This window comes from Myiozetetes cayanensis, unplaced genomic scaffold (genome assembly GCF_022539395.1).
Source record: "Myiozetetes cayanensis isolate MyiCay16 unplaced genomic scaffold, myiCay2020 scf20-37, whole genome shotgun sequence".
Lineage (NCBI taxonomy): Eukaryota > Metazoa > Chordata > Aves > Passeriformes > Tyrannidae > Myiozetetes > Myiozetetes cayanensis.
This window is the reverse complement of record NW_026087412.1, coordinates 13728088-13747844: the sequence shown is the minus strand read 5'-3', so window position 1 is coordinate 13747844 and position 19757 is coordinate 13728088. Positions and strand designations below refer to the sequence as shown.

The following is a 19757-nucleotide window of genomic DNA, read 5'->3' as shown; positions in this document are numbered from 1 at the left end:
GCTGAGGCTGAGCCTGGGGGACCCAAAGCTTGGGATGGGGAAGGCAGGGGTGGGAGGGAACAGCATCCATCAGCTCCTGCTGCCACAAGGGTTCGTCCTCTGGACTGTGCCAGGGCCAGAGGCAAAGGACAAGGCTGCTGGTGGCAGCCCCTTGGATCAGGGGGCTGTGGGGTACCTCTGCTGCAGCTGTTGAGTTTTTGGGTTAGTCCAGACTGGCTCATGCACCCCAGGGCTCCAGGCAGGAGCCTGGGAGGAGCCATTTGTGCCACTGCAGATGCTGAAGCACCTCCTGGGCACTGGCTGTGCCTGAGGGGCCTTTGTCCCAGCTGAGATGTGGGGCAGCCAGCAAGGAACCCCAGTCCCTGTGGGGCTCAGGAGAATCCTCCACCCACCGCTGGAAGGGCAGGCTCGGTGCTGGAGGAGCTGCTCCCTCTGCCCTGTCCCCCTCTCTGCCTGCTCCAAGCTGATCCCTGTCTTGGCATGGCAGCAGCTCCCCCAGGATCCCCCCAGCCCCCGTGAGGAGGGTCTGTGGGCATCCCCCAGCACAAGGTGGGGGCCAGAGCAGTCAGTTGGTTCCTGTGCAGGGACAGACAACTCAGAAAAGAGGTTTGGTTTAATTGAAGATATTTAGCGAGAGGCTCTTCAATAAATACTGGGCTGCAAAGTGGGGACAGGGCTAATGCCTCGGGACAGGGTGGCAGGAGGGCACAGACCAGTCACAGCTCCCCTGGGGATGTGCTCCAGTGCTGCAGCAGTGGAGTGGGGTCATGTAGGGGGAGGAGAGGAAAGGGACACACACACACTTCAGTGCCAGGCACTCAGGAGACAACGAGCTTCATTCTGGTCCAGAAAAGGCAAATGCTGAGGAAAACCAAGGGCCTGGGCTGCTAAAGAACCTCTAAACCAACAGATGTGCTTAAGTAAAAAGTGGATAAGTGAAAATACCCCAGACTGAAAAGTGGTAACACAGCTGAGGGTGTTGTGGAACTGAGGCTGGAAGGAGCATCAGGGGCCCTGGGAAAGCACTGGGGCTGGAAGGGGTCACTGTGCCCCTGCCCCTTCTGCTGCTGTGGGCAGCTGGGCCGGGGGAGGAGGTGCCTGCCCAGTGCCACTGACACCAGCTTGACTCATAAACACTTTTTTACCTTGTATCAGTCATTGAGCTACGCCTCTGAGCCCCAGAAGGACCAGCACCTCCCAGAAGAGCCTTGTGCTGCTCCCAGAAGGTCCATGCCAGCCCCTGGGCCTTCCTCCTGTCCAGGGCCCTCCCCTCCTGTGCTCTTTGATTAATGACCTCCCAGCCCCAGGGCTCAGACACTGCCATGGCTTTCTGTGGCCATCCAGTCTGCAAGGCCTTCTAACACCCAGCCTGACCTGTAGAGTCACCCCCAGGTCCTGCCCAGCCCCTGCCAGAGCTGGCAGTGCCAGCACATCCAGGCCCTGCACAGACGGAGCTTGGACCCCTCTGCTCCAGTGACACAATGGGAGGGGAGTGAGGAACGCGGTCTGAGCAGGGCAAGAGCCTCAGCCAGGGCAGGAGGATTTGCATGGGAATGTAGCAGGGCCCAGGGCCTGGCTGCAGCTCTGGGCCCTCCACACAGGCTGGACATGAGCTGCCAGTGAGCAGAGGCTCAGCTGGCCCCAGCCAGAGGGGTCCTGCAGCCAGGACAGCCCAGCACAGCCCAGACCACCACAGCGAGCAGCTGGGGGCACCTTCCTCTGCAAGGAAAAGCTGTTGTGATCCGTGTACAGATTCCATCACTCCAGATCCTGCAAGAGCCCAGTGCCAAGGGAGGGCACACACAGGGGAGGAGACGGGCTCTGGACTAGACTCTACACCCCCAGCTCCCCTCCCCTGCTACATTCCAACTCGGACAGAGGCAGAAAGATCTATACACTATAATACATATATATTTCACTATGAAATAGCAATTTCATTCCCTGCCTTCTACTCAATGCATCCCGAATTCTACACTTCTTTGTACGTCACTCCAGAGGGCTGGTGGGGCTGGGTAGTTCCTCATGTGAGGCAGTTACCCTCCCTGCAGGTTACCCACAGGAAACATGAGCAGCTGGTGTGGGAGGACCAAACCATGATTCTCACTCCCCCTTTCCCCAGCACCAAGGGCACGACTCTCCCCCTCTCCCCTGCCAGCCCTTCAGTGGTTCCTCAGTGCACGTTCCTGACCCTCCCTCAGCTGCTCTGGGAGCGGCGGGAGCAGCAGCTGAACCCACGTGTATGGAAGGGGCAAACTGGAGGCGAGGGAGGTGGTGGGGACAGTGCAACATGCACACGGAGTGGTGATGGACACCCAGGCTCGCCCCAGCCCACGGGGGTCGGGGCTGAGCCCCAGGGTGAAGTTGCCCAATGTCAGTCCCTGTGGAACAGGGGTCCCGCCCAGGGGCTGGGTCACTGGCCAAGAGCTGTCATCACTGGAGCCAGCGCAGAGCCGGGTGGGCCACGTGGAAGGAGGAACGATCCTATGGAAAGAAAAGAGGGCAGGTGTTGTAGGGAAAGCAGGTGTTAATGACAGGTCTCTCCAAGCGTGCAGGGGAGCCACAGTGCTGGGAATGTCAGGGACATGCAATGGCACTGGCAGCAAATGGGCTTCCAGTTCCTGGGCTGGGACACTGAGGGCTCAGTCTCTGAGGGTCTTGCACGCTGCTCCAATATCTGGGAAAAGGAGAAGGACAGCACATTCCACCTTCTGTTGGGCTCTGGGCTCAAGTAAACACGATCAGAATGCGAATTCCCTTCAAATGAAACCAGGAGGAGTTTTTGGCCACTGGCTGGAGGCCGGAGCACAGCGCTGCCCAGGCACTCCCCAGCAGCAGGGTGCTCCCTCTCCAGGGCTGTGGCCATGGGGCAGGGAGGGGCTGTCCCAGTACCCACCTGGGCTCCCCGCACACCCCGCGGTCACATCGTCCGGCTGTACTCGATGCCGCTCTTGGCAGAGATGCCAGACCAGGGCAGGAGGCTGCACAGGAGGCTCTGGGCTTGCCGGTATATCCTCTGGGGAATGGAGCACGGGCTCAGGCTGGCTAGTGTGGATCCAATGTGCTGTAGGTAGTCAGTGGCCACCAGTTAAGGACAAAAAACAGTTGCACTATGACTTAAGAAGGTGACGTAGGTGGAATCACTCCGTGTGCAGTGGAAGCTGCTCTGCTCGCTCAGATCTGCTCCCTGCATTCATTGCCACCACCTGTCTATCAAAAGCAGGTCTGTTCTCCCCTGTTAAAGATGGCAGTTTGGGAATGCTGGCTCCAATTGTGTGGGAAATACCTCCTCTAAGCAGCTGCCAGTTCTCTTTGCTTTCCATGGCAAGTTCCTGTGGGAATGACAATCCATCCCCCTGTCCCGAGAGGCTGGGATTGACCAGCTACAGCTGGGAAAGACTGAGTTTCTTTCCATGATTTGGTGACCTGAAACAAACTCCCTAAGTCATTGTGAGAGCAGCCTGCTGAGATCCAGGCCAGGCTCGCAGGGGATCCCAAGTTACAGGAAGCAAGACCAGTGGTTTCTCTGCCATGTTCCATGCAGGCCAAATCCTGCACCCCACAAGCCAAAGAGTGCCCAGCACTTTGGCCTAACACCAGCATTCACTATCACTGGCATCAAAATTGCTCCAGAAATCCTACACTGACTCCCTGAACTGTTCCCAGAGGAGTTAGGGGAGCTTGGGGACACGTGGATCACTGTCAGATCCCTCTATCATCACCTCCCTTCCAGCTTCAGGTTAAATCCCCTCTGAGCAGGCAGCAGTCCCCACACTCTGGTGGGTTGCTGTTGTCAACCCCAAACATGGCTTGGCCTGTGCTCAGCAGGTAAAGGATATAAGATTGTCCAGGGTGGGTGCCCGCCGTTGATGTAGAGGACGTAGGTGAAGCCATCTTTGAGGACCCCTCTGATGGAATAGTAATAGGGGAGATAGTGGTGCTGTTTAAAGTCTCTGTTTTCATAGAAGTTTATTGCTGTGTTGTTGGTGGTGAGGACGTGCAGGTAGATGGCTTTGCAGTGGTCCTGGGCAGTGGTGGAGATGTGGTCCTTCAAACTCTCCAGCAAGAGTGAACCTATGGAAGGGAAGAGCAGCAGGATCACAGCGTGGAGCCTTCCTCAGCATGAGGGCTCATGGGGCAGGGATTGCTGCACATCCCTGGGGGCCCCAAATCCCACACAGTTCTCAGAGGACCATGCTAGATGGTTTTAATGTGAATTTCATCTCACCTATAAGCATGGCTTTGAAAACCAGAGATCTTAAAGGCACAGACCTCTGACTCAAGAACCAGAAGGATGAGCCAGACATGGGACTTACCATGACAATGTCACCCATCCCCAGTGGAGCAGCTCCCAGCTTTGGGAAGTCATTTTCAATGGTATCAGTTTCACCCCATCCATTTATTTATTCTAAAGCCATTTAAAACAGCAGAGTGTCAAAAGAGAGCTCCACAAGCAGGTTATTGCCCCGTGTCTGCCGAACTCAAAATCTAAGAACTGGTGGGTTTTGAAGATCCCTTCTAAGGAAGAGAGCAGAGGCACAGTCTCATTCAACCTGGATTTGGTGCAGCCAGCAGGAAAAACCAGAGGAGGGCACAGAGGATACTCCAGCCCCAAGAGACAAGACCTGGAGGTTCATCCACACCACCTCAACACGGCGTGGTGGACCCAGCAGAACCTGCCTGGGAACTTCTCCCCTCAGGTGTGGTAACACCAGGCTAAAGGATCAGCCTGACTAATACACACAGGTGAGGTGGCTGCTGCTCTTTCACAATCCCCAGGGCCTGCACAGCTTCCAGCATTTCAGGGCAGAAGTCAACAGCACTGACTTCACAGTCATTTGATACTTAATGAGAATTTTTATCAGCCAAACCCAAAAAGACACCGAGAGACGTCAACAATAGAGCAGTTCAGTTTAGTTATGGCACATTCCGGTCTTGAAACCTCACAGAAATCCAGCTGCCCTCCGGTTTAAGAATAGCAGAGAACTAGAAATCAAAATCTTTCACTGTCTTCCAGAGAAAAATTAGAGCTTTAGTGCTCAGCAGCATGCCTGGGGTGAAGAGCAAACTGCATGAAAGGCTTCAGCTTCAAACACCAGTAGAAAAACTCTCAAAAGAAAGGTCTCAGAAAAAGCAGCAGCAGCTTCTTTAGGCTGTGCTGCTACAGGTACAAGTTCAAAGATTTTGAGAGAGGATGGTAACAAGCTGTGTAGATGTAATGGATGCAGGACATACTGACTCTGATGGGAAAAAATTCCAGCAAGATGGAGTTGGGAAAAAAAAAAGAGGCCTTGGAAACAGAAAGGAGACTCAAAGCCACCACAATTTTATAGAATAGCCCTTTATCACCTCTGAAGATCATTCTGTGCTGCTATTTTCTCCTTGGTACAGAAAATTTCTCTCCAGTGGCATTTCAATGCAAGGTTTGAACACAGTGCTCTCTCTGAGGACTCTTTGGTCATCTCTTTGCGCATCCTATCAGTTTGTCCCTTTCCAAACACGCCTGGGGGAGAAGGGAGGACTTGGAGATAATGAGTTATATCTGTATCCACTGAAGAGAGAGATCCCAGGTGTGCAGCCCAGGCTCACGCTGCCAAACCTGGCCTGTTCCCTCTGGCAGATCAAAGATACAGATCCCACCTGAATCCGCCCCAGAAGGGCAGCATTTGGTGACAGAGCACACCCTGCTCTAGGCAGAGGTAAAGCCTTTCTGAACTGCAGGATTCCAAACGGCTGCAGGAGCGCTGCATGTGGCAGCAGACATTCAGAGCTGACTTGTCCAGGCATTTGAGATCTAACCTGGCCCAAGTTACACTCTTTTTGCAGTTCCCTTTGTCATTTTCTAACTGTTTGTTCTATCTGTTGAAGCTTAAAAGCAGCTCTATTTTCTGCCTCAGGGATCAGGCTGCTGATACCCATGAGAGAAAAACATTTCAAACCCTGCTCCAGAGTGAAGTTCTCACATTTTCCAGTCAGTCTCAGCAGCAGGACTGCGAGTTTTTGGTGTGCTCAGCTGGCCCCTGGGAACAAGATGGACAAAGCCCTGTGCTCTTTGGAAATATTTGCATATTGTGCTGTGTCCACACCAGTAAAAGGCTCTCAGTGCAGCTGCACTGACACCAGGCAGGACATGTGGGTGCATCACCTTCCCACCTGCTGGTATCAGTCAGGGGTGAGCCTCTCCTACAGGGATATGCTGGAGCTCCTTCAGTCACCCCCACTGGCAAACGAGAGCAACAGTTGTCACTTGGCAGCATCTTACCTATTCCATGTTTTCTGAACTCCTTCACCACTCCAAGACTTAGGATGTAAGCAACTTGAGTGTCCACAGGAAAATTGGAAGCTAGGATGTCTCCATCCTGAGTAGAAATGAGACAGGTTATTTAGTAGGGTAGCTGGGGAGGCACAGGAGAAAGCAGAAATCCTGTACTGGAACACCTGATAACAAGGCTAAAGCAGGAATCTTCTCTTCACTGAACACTTAGCTGAAGTTTTTGGACAGGAAGTTCAAAAATCTAAGCATGGTTCCTTTGGGGCTATTCCTACTTTCAAACCATCTCTTCCCAGACACAGAACACAAATTGTGGTGTTTCCTGACTACAGACATTACCTGGGGGCTCAGGGACAGAACACACTGGCTTCCTTTCCCAGGAAGGATTCAAAGGGCCAGTTCTGGAGTCACCCATCAGTGTCTACATCAACCCAGCAGCTCCTCATGGCCTGCAGGCTCCCCCTGAGCTGTGCCAGCTGGACATCCCTGCAGTGCTGCAGAGGACAAGGAGCACATTCCACGAGCCCAACTGCCCAGAGCAGTGGCTGAATAAGCCCTTGGCTTCCAGCTTGGCTTGGGACAAGAGCCTTTTGTCAGAGTTGCTGAAGGTGCAGCTTCTGACTCTGATGAGCTTTGAGGTGAAGCCAGATAGCTGAAGTGAAGAGACCCGTGCTGCTCAGTGCTCTCAGCTCCTGTGGATGTTGGGATTATTGTTTAACCACAACACTGATGGCCTTTCAGGGGTTATGCACCCTCTGCACTGCTCCTGCCTTTTTTTTTAGTGGTCTTCTCCCACACTGTGCTCAGTGACCATCCCTCCTCTCCCTCTCTGCTGTCCTGTGTTGTCTCTCCTGGCCTCCAAGCTGTGTTATCTCTGAAGCTCCAGCTCTTTGCAGGCTGGTTACCTCCCCTCTGGGTTCCAGACAGGGACTGTGACAGTGGAGGGGGTTCTGCAGGAAGTCACCAGAGTGACTCTCCCAGTACAGCTGAGAAAGCGCTTAAGTAAGAAAGGAAGAGGTTTCTTCTCCCACAGCTACACATCCTGCAGCCACCAGGGACACTGCCAGGTAACAGTTAAATGCCTCCTGCACAGGTATTTGGGATTACACCTGCATGATTTGATCCCTCAGCTCCCCATTAGGCTGCAGCAGGAAGAGGCACCAGGCTCACGTGTTCATCCCCCACCCAGGCTCCGTGAGCTGGGAATCAGCACGTGCTTCATTCCCTAAATTAACTCAGGGCCAAGCATCTGAATAGAAGGGGGGGAAAAAATCCCCCAGGCAGGTCCCACCCCTGTTAACCACGGCAAGAGGTGGATGATGTCACTGGAGCTCAGTGCAGGGACGTACCTCCTTGTGCACCTTCGTCCTGCTCTTGATCTCCGCCACGATCATGCCCACGATGGAGCCTCTGTACGTGGCTGCGAGGGAAAAGAACTTCTTGTTGGAGGTGATATCTCGGTACCATGAGTCAGGGTACCTGGGAAGGAAGGAAAACCGGGAATGTTTCAGGATGCTCAACTGGAAACAGCCATTGCACCCCCTTTGGTACAACAGCATCCTTGCCTTGCTAAGAGAACCACGTTTTTGGTTTACATTCAGTGCCCAGAGCTTTCAATTCCAGCTTTAGCAAAGTTATTTTTAAATGCAAGATCCATCTGCCCTCATCTAAAAGCGTAAGGATCTCATTAATTTGATACATGTGTAAAAAAAATACTGCATGTTGGAACAAAAAAAAAAAAATTAAAAAATCACACCATCAGCCTCCAACTCTCCTCCTCCTTCTGCAGATACAAAAGGGAGGCTGGGGTACTCATTTATTTCAAAATGAGAGTTCGGCCTTGCATTTAAAAGAAATCTACAAACTCAAAATATTATGAATGCTTTTGCTGATTTGTTATATTTTATCCAATCTTGATTACAATTTGCTTAAATCTTCTGTAAGACTTCTCAACAAAGCTAAAGAAAATAACCCCTTGAAGCCTACAGCTGTGAGCTGTGGTTTCCTAGGATGCTTTAGGCCAGAAATCTGTCACTGTCCCCCAGAAAAGCTGCTCATTCCCGTGCTTTTGCAGTCATGGGCATTTACCAAAGGAGTGCCTGGGGAAGTGACCCAGGACAGGCTGAGATCAGCTTTAAGCCAGACCTTTGGGAGCAGCAGTGATGCTGAGGACACAGGCAGGCACTGCTCATTTCCCCTGGGACATTCAGGACAGTCCCTCAGGAGCAGCTGCTCCCTGTTGGGTTGGTTTGGCTCTGAGGGCGTTTCCTCGGCACACGCTCCAGGACACAACTTCCTTTCACAAGCACAGGGATGCTGTCCTTTTCCCTGGGGGTGTGCCCCTTTCCCCACCTCATTCACAGCCTTTCCCAAAGCCCATTTTCCTGCCCAAATCTGCACACAGGAACTTTCTGATGCCTTCAGGCCCCTCCACGACAGGCAGCAAAGGGTCGTTACAGCAACACCAGCACTGTGCACAGGAGATCCCGAACCTGGTGCTGTCCTGGCAACAGCCCAGATGGCTGCAGAGCCTTTGGAGTCAGCTCCAAACCGGACCAGTGCAGGCTCCCAGCCTTTGTTTGAGATCCCCCCGAGCCAGTGACGTACTCTATTGGGAACCAGTCTCCACAGAGCTGTTTCACTGTGTCTATGTCATCGTGGCACAGCAGGCGCAGGTTCACGTCCGTCAGTGCAGTCGGGGGCACCTCCTCTGTCATTCACGCCTGCAAGGACAGGAGGCACATGAGGAACGATGGAGGACAGGGTCTGATCCCACCTCCAAGCACCAGCAGGATCTTGGCACTGGTAAAGCTGTTTTTCCCCAGCAAAATGAATTTTCGGGAGAGATGAAGCAAAACATGGCAACGTTCACTCGAGAAATAACTCGCAGCCGTGTGCTGCCCACAGGATAATCCCAGCCCGCTGCTCAGCCTGCCCCACCTCTCCAGCCCTGCATCCATGCCCATCCCTCACTGTGAGCACAGTTTGGTGTGCACATGGCCACAGGTCCTTCCAAAAAGAGCTCAGGGTGCTGCATTAAATCAGCCAACAACGTGCCAAGTGTACCTTATGTTGCGTGGAGCTCTTCAAACGTCTGTGCAGGACCAACATTTTGTTAAAACAAAACTGAACAAACAGCTTGAAAAGGAAGCGCTGCTAGAAGAGCATTTAGCAAGTCCCCTTGCACAATCCTGCCATCTCCAGAGAGTACATGTGCAGAGGATTCCAGCTCTTTAAAATGTTCATTTTGTTCAACCTGTGCTGGTGAAATGAGATCTGCTTTAGGCAGGACAAAGCCCCACGTGAGCTCGACAAGGCACAGCAGCTCCAGGAGGTGGTTCCCTTGTCTCTCTTGCTCCACCCTCTCAGGTCAAAGACTCAGACCAGGATGCACAGGAAAAAAAGCCAAACTCACTGCCTTTAACAACAAAACCAAATGACTTGAAATTTTTACTTTTCACAATTTTAAGAGTCTCAAATCTTGGTTTCAAAATGCTGAGTTATAAAGGAAAAGCTGCACAAAGCAGTGTTTGTCTGTGCCCTCCTGGTGAAAGGGATGCTCAGCTTTCCAATCCTCTTGATTTAGAGCTCAGAGCTTGAGAAGGAACAGATTTAAACACACTCCTCATCAGACTGGATGTGCCATTTGAGCAGCTTCAACACGAAAGTTGTAACTGGCAAAGTCACAATTGCCAGTTTTGTAATTGTAATTGTAAATTTGTAATTGTAAATTGCCAGAACTTACAATGTGGCAATTAATTGTAAGTCATTAAACTTGCTTTGTCAGATACAGTTGCTCTGTGACTGGCAAAGGTGCACAAAAGGAGCAGGCCCAGCAGTGAACCCCATTTGATGTGTTTTGACAGCACACAACCCTGTGCGATCGCTCTCCTAAAAAATATTGAAACACACCCTTTTTTCCACTCTACCCCTCAGAAAAAAAAAGCAGGTTAAGCCACAAACCCCACATTTTGTCCCCAAATTTCTCTTTTAAAGTACATAAACCAGCTTTTTTTCTGCAGCAGCACTGGATGAGAGAGGTAGAAAGCAACTCCCAGTTTGCACAACACGACGATATTCAGAATCCCGGGATGTCCCTGGCACTCAATATCAGTGCTGAGAGAGCTCCAACAGCTCTTGAAAAAGATGAAATGGGGTGGGTTTCTTCAAGCAAGGGATCCTCCCAGACACAGCTTTCCTCCCAGTGACTGCTTCCACATATTTCCTGGAGAAAGGGATCTGTAATACTGACGTGGATCACTCGTTCTCCTCCAAAGAATTCCTTAAAAAGAATCACAGCTATTTCCCAGCCTATTCTAGGACTGTGGCTGCATGTTTACTGAGCAGCCCACAGCGCTCACAACCAGTCCAGATGCCAGTTTCAAAACAGCTTAAGCACCTACAAAACCAGTACTCCTTGCTGCCTTTAGAACTCATTTTACACTCCTAGAATTGTCTCAAGTCCCCCGAGGCTGGACTTGGAATCTGCACCGTGTCACGGCAGAGCACACACTCAACACCAACCCCTGGTGACCTTTTAAGAAGCTTCAGCTTTACCCCGTGGGACCCTGAAGGAAGGAAGGGCACGTTCACTGGCTGTGGGTGATCTGATCCACACCACTCCTGCCTGATGGTGTGGACCCCGGGCCCACCCTGCCACTCCTCCCACCCTGGCCAGACCCTTTGCTGAGCCGTTTCAGAGCAGGGACACACCACAGGAGCACTTTTCTCGCGAAGTTTTAATGCTCCTGTAAGGCCACACCCCTGCTCAGGCAACGCTCTCAGCATTAATAAATCAGAGAGAAATGAAACCACCATGCCAGGCCCGTTGTTTTTCCTAATGAGTACAAAAGGCAGGGCCCAGGAGCAGAGTGAGCACTGCGGGAGAGGCAGAGCCAGCACAGGACACATTCCTGGGAGGATTAGTCCATGTGTATCCAGCACTACATTCTCAAAGAGCTGGGCAAGCATTACACATTATCCTGGAGCTGAAGCCAGCCTTCAAACAGTAATCCATGACTGTTTTGTTGAACTAGGTAATTCCCCTCCCCTCAAATTCAGACACCAGGACGGGCTGTGTTTGCAGGGAGTCACTCCATGACCCCATCCGGATGCTCCAGCACTTTTTAGGGACATTCAGGACATCTGCCTGGCACTATGTCCTGCCACAGGGTTTTAGAAGGGCAGAGCTCTGCCCCTTCCTCTCTGGCCAGGCCTTGCTGCAGTAAGAGGCTGCTGTGACCAAGAGACAAGAAATCCCAGGCAAGTCAATCCCCTTCATACCCAGGTGACAGCTCCCCATGGATACCTGGGAAACAGCCAAAATCCTGAGCAAAACCCTCAGCCAGTACAGTGACCACAGCATCACTTTTACAGTCAGCTTAGTACTAGAGAACAAAAACAAAGAAATAATAATAATAAAGCCCCCAGTATCAGTGTAAAATACAACCCCAAGGCTTGATGAAAGTTAAAAGGGCAATTACGGGTTTTGAGGTAGCAACACAATTTGCTTTGTGACAGTGCCACTGTGGGGAGTTCAAACCCAAGGGTCAGAGGCAGCTCAGAGGAACCTTATGACAAATATTTAGCAGTAATGGAAGTTGGATGAGCAGAAATAGTAAGCACATTACTAAATTAGCCAACTTGACATACAGTTTTAAATTAAAGCATGTTGTAAGGCCCAAACTTACTATTTAAAAATAATCTTTGGCATCAGTAAGCTCTGGCTTTAATGAGCTAAAGGACAGCATTTCACAATTCTGTCTAAAAGGCAGCAGAGCCTTTGGCTCCCAGCATCAGCCCGAGCAGTGGCTGAGGCTCCAGGAATTGTTTATCCCTGTTCACTGAGCACAAAGAGCTGAGCACTGACACATTTCTACCCCCAGCACTTCCAGGCAGTTCTCATTTTCAGCCAGGTGCAGGGATAGTTTCTTTACTAGAACCAGATGCTTCGCAGATAAGAAACCTCAGCTCAGGCTTTTCTCAAGAGCAGGAAGTTTTCTTTCCCTCTTGAAGTTCTCGTATTTAAACAACAACAAATAACAAAATCTCCATCAGACCCTATTTCTACAGAAGCAGGCAGCCACACACTCTTAATCCAACAGGGTGTTCAAATGCAGGATAAAGCCTGATGCTGACTAGACTTTGGCAAGCAGCTGCTTAAATGTGTTTGAAAATCCCTCAAGCACTTCCATACCCACAAAAACATGGCCAAGTGGTTCTGCAAGTTAAGATTTCCCTTAGTTTAGCACTCTTAGACGTGTTTTAACAACATTTCTGCCTTGTGTAGCCTGTAAAAATGAGTGGGACAATGAACTGTCACAAGACACTGGTTTCATTAATTTTTATTTGGATTTCAGCTTCCATTCAGGTGAACTCATGAAATTCCTAAATAAAAAATTTATTATCTAGCAACAAAAATCACCGAATTTCCTGGCAGAATAAAAGCCAGGTAATCTAAGACTAAAGTTAAACAAATAGTACCTAGGATTGTTTACATATATATAACTCCCAGTAAGGGATGCGTTGGTTTCAAGTTTAGTGTTCACACAAAAACCAATGGGAGGGAATCTTCTTCATTTGCAGAAACAAAGCTAAGACTGAAAGTCATCAAAAACCCTTTTACTTAACAGGTTATTGAAATCAATTAATCCTGAACAGAAAGGAGTAAACCTGCAGGAAAGAGTAAAGAAAAACAACCCCTGGCAGGCTGTGGGTGATCCCATAATTCAGGCAGCACTGTCCCCATGGACACACACACCCAGCCACCCTGGTATTCCCAGCACCTCCAGCATGAAACAGTGTGGATCCTCACAGGGATGAAGATTTTCACCTCCTGGAATTCAAAGCATCTACTTGGAGCACACTCCTGCTGGATTAGTGAGGATTATCTGCTGTTGTTCCGCAGAAGGAAAAGCCTGAGCTCCTGCAGGCGCCTCCTGAGTACACACCACACACAGGCTATGCCGGAACCCCAGGGACACCGCTGGACACTGAACCCTTCCCTGTGTGGCTGTGCCCAGCACTGCAGTCATGCACATGTCACAGTGGCCCTATCTTACTTTACAGATGCTCCCTGGAAGGTGTCCACGCACACACAGCAGGACAGAGACGGATTCCTCACGCCTGGAACCCTCACCAGAGGAGCTGTTCCAGCGAGGCCACCAAATCCTTGCTTGCAACTCCCGTGTGGACAATCCTCAAATCCCAGTAAGGCAAGATTTCCAGGAAACAAATCCTAATGCCACCTGGTGTCCTGTCTCACTGGTAAAGAAACAGGACCAAACAAAGCCCAGACAGAATTTTAAAAGCTCCCCAAAACGCACCACAGCACCCAAACCAGCCATGAACTCTGCAATTGTCTGGGGACTGTCACTTCCAGTAGGACTTTTCACAGCTAGAAGTCTCCCTACCTTGTGCCATCTGGCTCTGGGGATTTGATTTACATTCAACCATTCAATCTGAACCATTCTAATTCCCCAGAGCAGCAAAGATTTCCCTGCTGCATTTCATTTTCAGCTTACTGTGGTTTTTAGGTTACTGGTCTCGCAGGGAATGTTCGACACAGACAACCCCTGCCACCAAGCTCCTTTCATTTAATAAAATGAAAATGCAACTGGATTTGAAAACATCATGAATTCATTGCTAAGAATCTCAAAGAGGCGATTCCAGGACTTAGGGTAACATTATTAAAGCAAGAGGAGCCAAATTTTTAAAGATATTTAAATAGTGCCAGTATTTAAATGACGGTTCCAAGGTACTACACCTAAAGTATGGTCACAGAGTTAAAAATAATTAGGTTGGAAAGATCTTTTGGGATTTAACCCAACTTAGGTCAGGTTGCTCAGGCCCACACAATGTCAGTGAGGAGCCAATCTCTTCCCCCTGCCTGGGATCACACAAGTTCCTTTGGATCTAAAGGTGCCACTGGAAGCTGTGCTGCCACACCAAGAGCCCCCCTGTGCTATGTGAGCATCACCATCACACCTCTATAGGCGATTTGTTACACTGTTTATCCCATTTAATGCTCCTGCTCCTTCTAGGAATCCCACAGGGGTTCACCTGGGACAAGCAGCACCCAAACCCCAGAAGACACAGTTCTCATTCCCAGTATGTCATGGAAACCGGCAGGGCTTGGAGTTCTCAGTCATAAACAGAACAGTGGTGGATTCACCTCCATCCCTGCACCTTCATCACATCCCACAGGAGTGCTGCCCAAAGCTGCCATCACTTCATTCCCTACATTAGCAGAGGGGGATGCATGGAATGAGTGAGATTCTTAAAGAGAAATCTAGGACAGAATGACTGACTCTGTGCCTTGATCTGAAAATAACGTAATAACGTGGCTGGGAGCAGGCTCTGATGCTAATTATGTGATTTTACAGCACTCCATGACACTTTTTGATCCGTGTTTTTCTGTCATTTCTACCAGAATCACAAGCCTCAGAGCCCTCGTGGACCCTGGGTCACTCAGGGACCTGCACTTGGAGCTCCTCATTATTCAAATTCCTTCAGCACAGGAGCTTCTTTCTGTGCAGAAAACTGCCCTCCCTAACCACCTGCCCCTGCACAGCCTCCCCCCAGGCTGCCACACCTTGAAGACCACCCTGCTAAATCAGAATCTCACCAAACACCAAATGAGTCAATCTGATATCGAACCCTCTTCGTCTGGAAGAGCCACAAGACTTGGCCAGAGCACACTGGACAGCCAGGGAGGCAGCACTGTCACACACAGCCCGGGAAAACCCTCCTGGCATCCAGCCCTGCTCCCAAAGGCTCCCCCCACGCTGCTCAGACAATTTTTCCTCAGCTCTGAAGTTCTGAAAACGCGGTGCTAAGGAAGGCGTTTGTGCCCTGACTCCAGCTCCGCCCGGCCCGGGGTGTGCTCAGCACAGCACAGCACTGAAAGCCCAACACACTGAATCACCCTAATTAACACTCCGGCCTCCTGCCGCGAGGGCTCAGCATTGAAACAGTCCCTAAAAGGATATTGGGAAGCGAGAAGGCGAAATGCAGTTCTACCTGAGCAGCGAGCAGCGGTTATTTATTCGAAACGAAAACACTTACTGTTCGTGCAATCCTCCGCCACTCGTACCCCCGATCCTTTGCCCACTTGGAGCCGGCCTCGTCAGACTCCCGGCAGCACAGAATGTTAATGTTTTGCATGCGAGCTGCTTTCCAGGCTGCTCTTTCTCCCTACAGCTCTGGCAACATCGCCGGAGCCGCGGATTTCACGGGAGCTGCTTCCCCAGTGAAGTGTCTCTAAAGCACGGCGCTCAAGGCATGGCTTCCTGCTGCCCCAGATACAGCGATTCCTCCCGGGAACGGCAAACAAGAATCTCTAAGAGGGTTTGGCTGGTAAATCTTTTCTTGTTAAGACGGGGAAGAGAAAATCTGCTTTGTGACAGTGGCACTGAGGGGAGTTCAAACCCGAGGGTCACAATAGAGGCAACGCCGGCAACAGGAACCTCGCTGGGGGGGAGATTTAATACACAAGTTCCTCCAGAAGAAAGAAAAAACCAAAAAAAAACCCCCACACAACTCATCACACTGCTGTAATTTTCGAAATTAGAATAAACAGCCACACAGAAAATGTCTGTTAGTGATGAAAAACCAGCCAGAAAATCAGCCTGGTGTGGTGCAAAACCCGGGAGAGCAGAATTGGAGGCTGCCCCCATTTCCTACACGGTGTTCTCATTATGGAGCAGCAACACAAAACCCAGTCCCTCCATCTGCACCCTTACAGGGCACACCAACACAGAACTTTTCAGAGGTTACTGCAAACGAGGTGCTTTCAAATAAAATAAATTTTAAAAATGCTTGGCAAGAGCATTCCTTTCCCAGTTGGCAGACAAGTGTCCCGAGCTCACACATCTCCAAGATCCCAAATTTAAAATGTGAGTTAAAATGGCCCCTTTTCCTTTCCTTTCTCAGTGACTTTTCCAGCATGAGACACTCAGATTCAGCTCAAAATCCCCACTGCTGCTGTTTTAAGCCAGCAACATTTAAAATGGGTTCTGGCAGAGGTGTCTGCTCTGCCAGCCACATAGTAAGTTGAAAAGGAGAAATTAAAAACTTAATTAAAAGTTAATGTTGGAAAACTGAGCAGTTGCTGTTCCCACCTTTCTGCAGGGAGGAAAGTGGTGGGGGGACACAGTGTGAGACATGAAGCTCTAATTCTTTTTGCAGCAATCAGACACACACACAAAAAAGCAGGAAGATGGGAATGATCCTACTCTGAGAATGATTTTGGATGCTGCCTGACTTCCAGGTTTGTAGATAAGGTGCTCAGCCAAGACAGAACTTTCTCTGCTGTTACTCTGAACAGCTTAAGACCCAGTTGGTTCCTTAAAAGCATCTTAAGACGTCACTGGAGGGAATTCCTGAATCAGCTCTGCCAGGAAGTCCCTGCCTCTGCACCTGGAATTCCTCAGGTATTTACAACAGCACCATCACTCAGAGTCAGCCTCTGCAGCCACAGTTCCCCCTGCTCCTGCTCTCTCCAAAAATTATGCTGGGAGTGGCCAGGGTGGGGACACAGGGGTGGAAAAGGGACAGGAAGTGAGGGAATGGCTTTTGGGGTGGCAGGACCAGTTCCCATCAGCTGATGGGCTACAAGAGCAGCGCTGACTCACTGAGTGACAGACTGCACTGGCCCAACCCCTGCATTCACAACAAACACCCCCACATGTAAATAAAGCTCATCCTTAGCAGGGGAGAAAACACCAGACAGGAGAGAAGCACCAGACTCTGTTAACAGAAACAAATGCACGTGTTCTTTAAAGGCTCTTTACTTAAAGACCAGTTCCTGAATTCCACTGAATTCATCACACCCAGGGCCAGCCCAGAGACCTGAACTCAGGATGATTGACACTGGTTCAGGGAAAAGAAGTGAAAATGAAGAATGGCACAGGTTTTAAGAGGCATTCACAGGCCAGTCCCCTACCAAGCTCTCAGGCATAAGTCAATCTGCTGTAAGGACACCCAGCAACAAGCTGAGAGAAACAGCAGCAACTTCAAAGAGCAAAACGACCTATCAGAGCAACACTTACACACTACTGACTGTTCCTTCTTTCACCACCAGGCACAGAAACAGTGATTAAAGCAGTTCACAAGACACAACAGAAATACTTTTCAAGCTGCAAGATAAACCCTTCTGCTTTACAAGCCTGGAACCTGTCCCTGCTTCTAAGGGGGGCGAGGCTGCTCAGTCCTATCTTGTAAATAAATGAAGAGTTCACACTGGGACAGAGCCACCAGTTGGGGGGTTTTCTGTTGGGTTTTTTTGTTGTTTGTTTGTTTTCCCCACCTCCCTTGTGAGGCACCTGCTGGAGTTTATTCACCCAGACAACTGGTTTGTCTGAAAACACCACGCACCAGTGCTCCCCAAACACTGCCACCCACAAGAGTCCTTCAAAAGGGCTCCTGAGGAAGCTAAGCTGGGCTAAGGGGAGTCTGTGGCACATTAGAGAAGTTAGTTAAGATAATTAATTACATTAAACCAATCTAGCATGAATCCACAGTGAAAGGAGATTCCAGCTATGACCTGTTCAATAAATTCATAACGAGATGGAAGAAGAGGGAACAGATCTGCAACAAAACTGGCTGATCATCCTTTGCGATAAGGCACAGATCTCCAGGACGGTAAAACTGAAGATGCTGACAGGTGTAGAAAGCTCTTACAATGCCCAGAGACAGATAAATCTGTGAGCTGGTAGATAAAAAAGAGAAAGGAGAGGGGCAAACATTTCCAACTCGTGTGAACCCCTGCAAGGGGGAAACCCATCCACGTTCTCACAGCGAGCTCCCCGAGAACATTCGTTGCTCGGCAGCAAAGGAGGATAATGGGAACTATCAAAACAAACAGAGAGGGGAAAACACGCATCTAGGAAGTCCGGTCTGAGCAGGGGACAGAGATTTAACGCCTCTGCGTACGTGTCAGCAAAGAGCCAGACACCGAGACGGGAGGGGAAGGATCTCCGAGATCAGCCGGCACGGGCTGGGAGCGGCTGCGGCACAAGAGAGCCAGGGCAGGCCGAGCTCAAACCCAGCACGGCCAACACAACCAAACACCCGAGCAGCTCGCAGCGCGACGTGCCAATAACCCGGTGCCTGAGGATCCCGGTCAGTGGCGGGACGTGGGAACAGCAGCGCTCCCAGCACAGCAGCCTCCAGGACGGGGGTGCTGTTTCCAGGCAGGGACATCCCACCCCGCAGAGCCCGCTGGAAACGCTCCTGCCGCCGTGCCGGGAGCCCTCGGGGGCAACGCTAAAGGCTCAGCCTGCCTAGTTACACTTTAAAAAACTCAACACGCGCCCCGCAAACCCCCCGGCCGCCAGCCCGTGTCCAAAGCAGCCCGAGCAGCTCCCTCCCCCCCGCGGGGAAGCAGCGGGATCCCGCCGCGCACGCCACATTCCCGGCCGTGCCGCGGGGAACGGGGCGGGACACAGGCGAGGGGCTCTCCGTTAGCGGGCGGGGCCGGAGCGCACCCCGCGGGCTCCGCGGCCTAGCGGCGGGCAAGGGGCGGCGTTGCCATGGCGACCGGACGGGCCCGGCCCGGGCGCAGCCGCCGTGACAACCCCGGCCCGGCCGCCCCGCCACGCCACGGGGACCCCCCCGGACCGCTCGTGGCTCACCTGGGAGGGGCGGCGGGCGCGCCCTCAGCACATCCCGGAGCGGGGCCGCACTCGGGGCCGGGGCACTCGGGCACGGCCGCCACTTCCTCGGCCGGGGCACCGCGCAGTAACGCGCCTCCCCATTGGCTGCCGCCGCCGCGCGTGAGCGCTGGGGCGGCGCAGGCGCAGAGCGGGCAGCGCCGGTCCCCTGAGGCCACGCGGGCGGCTCGTAATTAAAGGCGCTGTTAATTGACGGGGTCCATGAGCGCACGCACTCGCGAAAGGGGAGGTGGGGCTGCGTCACGCTCCTGTGTCACCTGGCCGGAAGTTTTCCCTCCGTCCTGCAATGGAGAAGGAGCCAGGAGGCTTCTCACAGTGCCGGGACTTGGCGACATTAACTGCTCTAATTCTGAATTTAGGAGTGTTTAAGGGTTTTCCCTGGTTGTCGAAGCTCTACAAAGTGAGTTGAGACAGGATGTTTCAGTCGGAAAGGACCTACAATGCTTACCAAGGCCAACTGGCTGACCAAAATCTAGAGCATATTTATTTCTTTTTAATTATAATAATAATAATATAATTAATAGCCAGAAAGAATTATTACTATTATTATTATTATTACTACTACTATATAATCTGGGGGTCAGACTAGGTGAAATCCAGAGGTGCCTTCAAACTCTAACTATTCCATTATTATTATTATATTATTATTATTATTAACCTTCCCTTTCCAGCTGTTTCATTCACATCAGACTTTCCCATCTTCCACCTAATTTGTCCTTATTTTGCAGCCAGTGTGGAACTGGAGACCCCAAACCGCCTCACACAGGGACCAGAGCAGCAGAGCTCCTTGTCACAGCCACTGATGAGTAGAAAGA

The 19757-nt window shown here is 51.1% G+C and overlaps 1 protein-coding gene across 4 annotated transcripts; it reads right to left on the bottom strand.

Annotated features, from left to right (window-relative positions):
• Window positions 1-595: 595 nt before the first annotated feature.
• On the bottom strand, window positions 596-19028 carry NAA60 (N-alpha-acetyltransferase 60, NatF catalytic subunit). 4 transcript variants are annotated; one of them, XM_050317745.1, is made up of 7 exons: window positions 18904-19028; window positions 8876-8991; window positions 7618-7747; window positions 6260-6356; window positions 3826-4071; window positions 2894-3063; window positions 596-2481 (listed from the first exon to the last, which is right to left on the bottom strand). In XM_050317745.1, exons 2-6 carry the CDS (start codon window positions 8983-8985, stop codon window positions 2918-2920), a joined length of 729 nt encoding a protein of 242 aa, XP_050173702.1. In that variant the 5' UTR covers window positions 8986-8991; window positions 18904-19028; the 3' UTR covers window positions 596-2481; window positions 2894-2917. The 4 variants fall into 4 exon arrangements, with proteins under 4 accessions (XP_050173702.1, XP_050173704.1, XP_050173705.1 ...); XM_050317747.1 differs by lacking the exon at window positions 18904-19028 and adding an exon at window positions 15335-15739 and having other exon boundaries at window positions 596-2754; XM_050317748.1 differs by lacking the exon at window positions 18904-19028 and adding an exon at window positions 15335-15739 and having other exon boundaries at window positions 596-2674.
• Window positions 19029-19757: the final 729 nt, after the last annotated feature.

What these genes read in the sequence shown, in the direction of transcription:
- NAA60 (XM_050317745.1), bottom strand. Translation starts at nt 8,985, where the DNA reads ATGACAGAGGAGGTGCCCCCGACTGCACTGACGGACGTGAACCTGCGC. An exon ending in GGACGAAGGTGCACAAGGAG is followed by an intron (nt 6,357 to 7,617) that starts GTACGTCCCTGC and finishes ATTTCTACTCAG; the next exon opens with GATGGAGACATCCTAGCTTC. An exon ending in GACAATCTTATATCCTTTAC is followed by an intron (nt 3,064 to 3,825) that starts CTGCTGAGCACA and finishes CTGACTACCTAC; the next exon opens with AGCACATTGGATCCACACTA.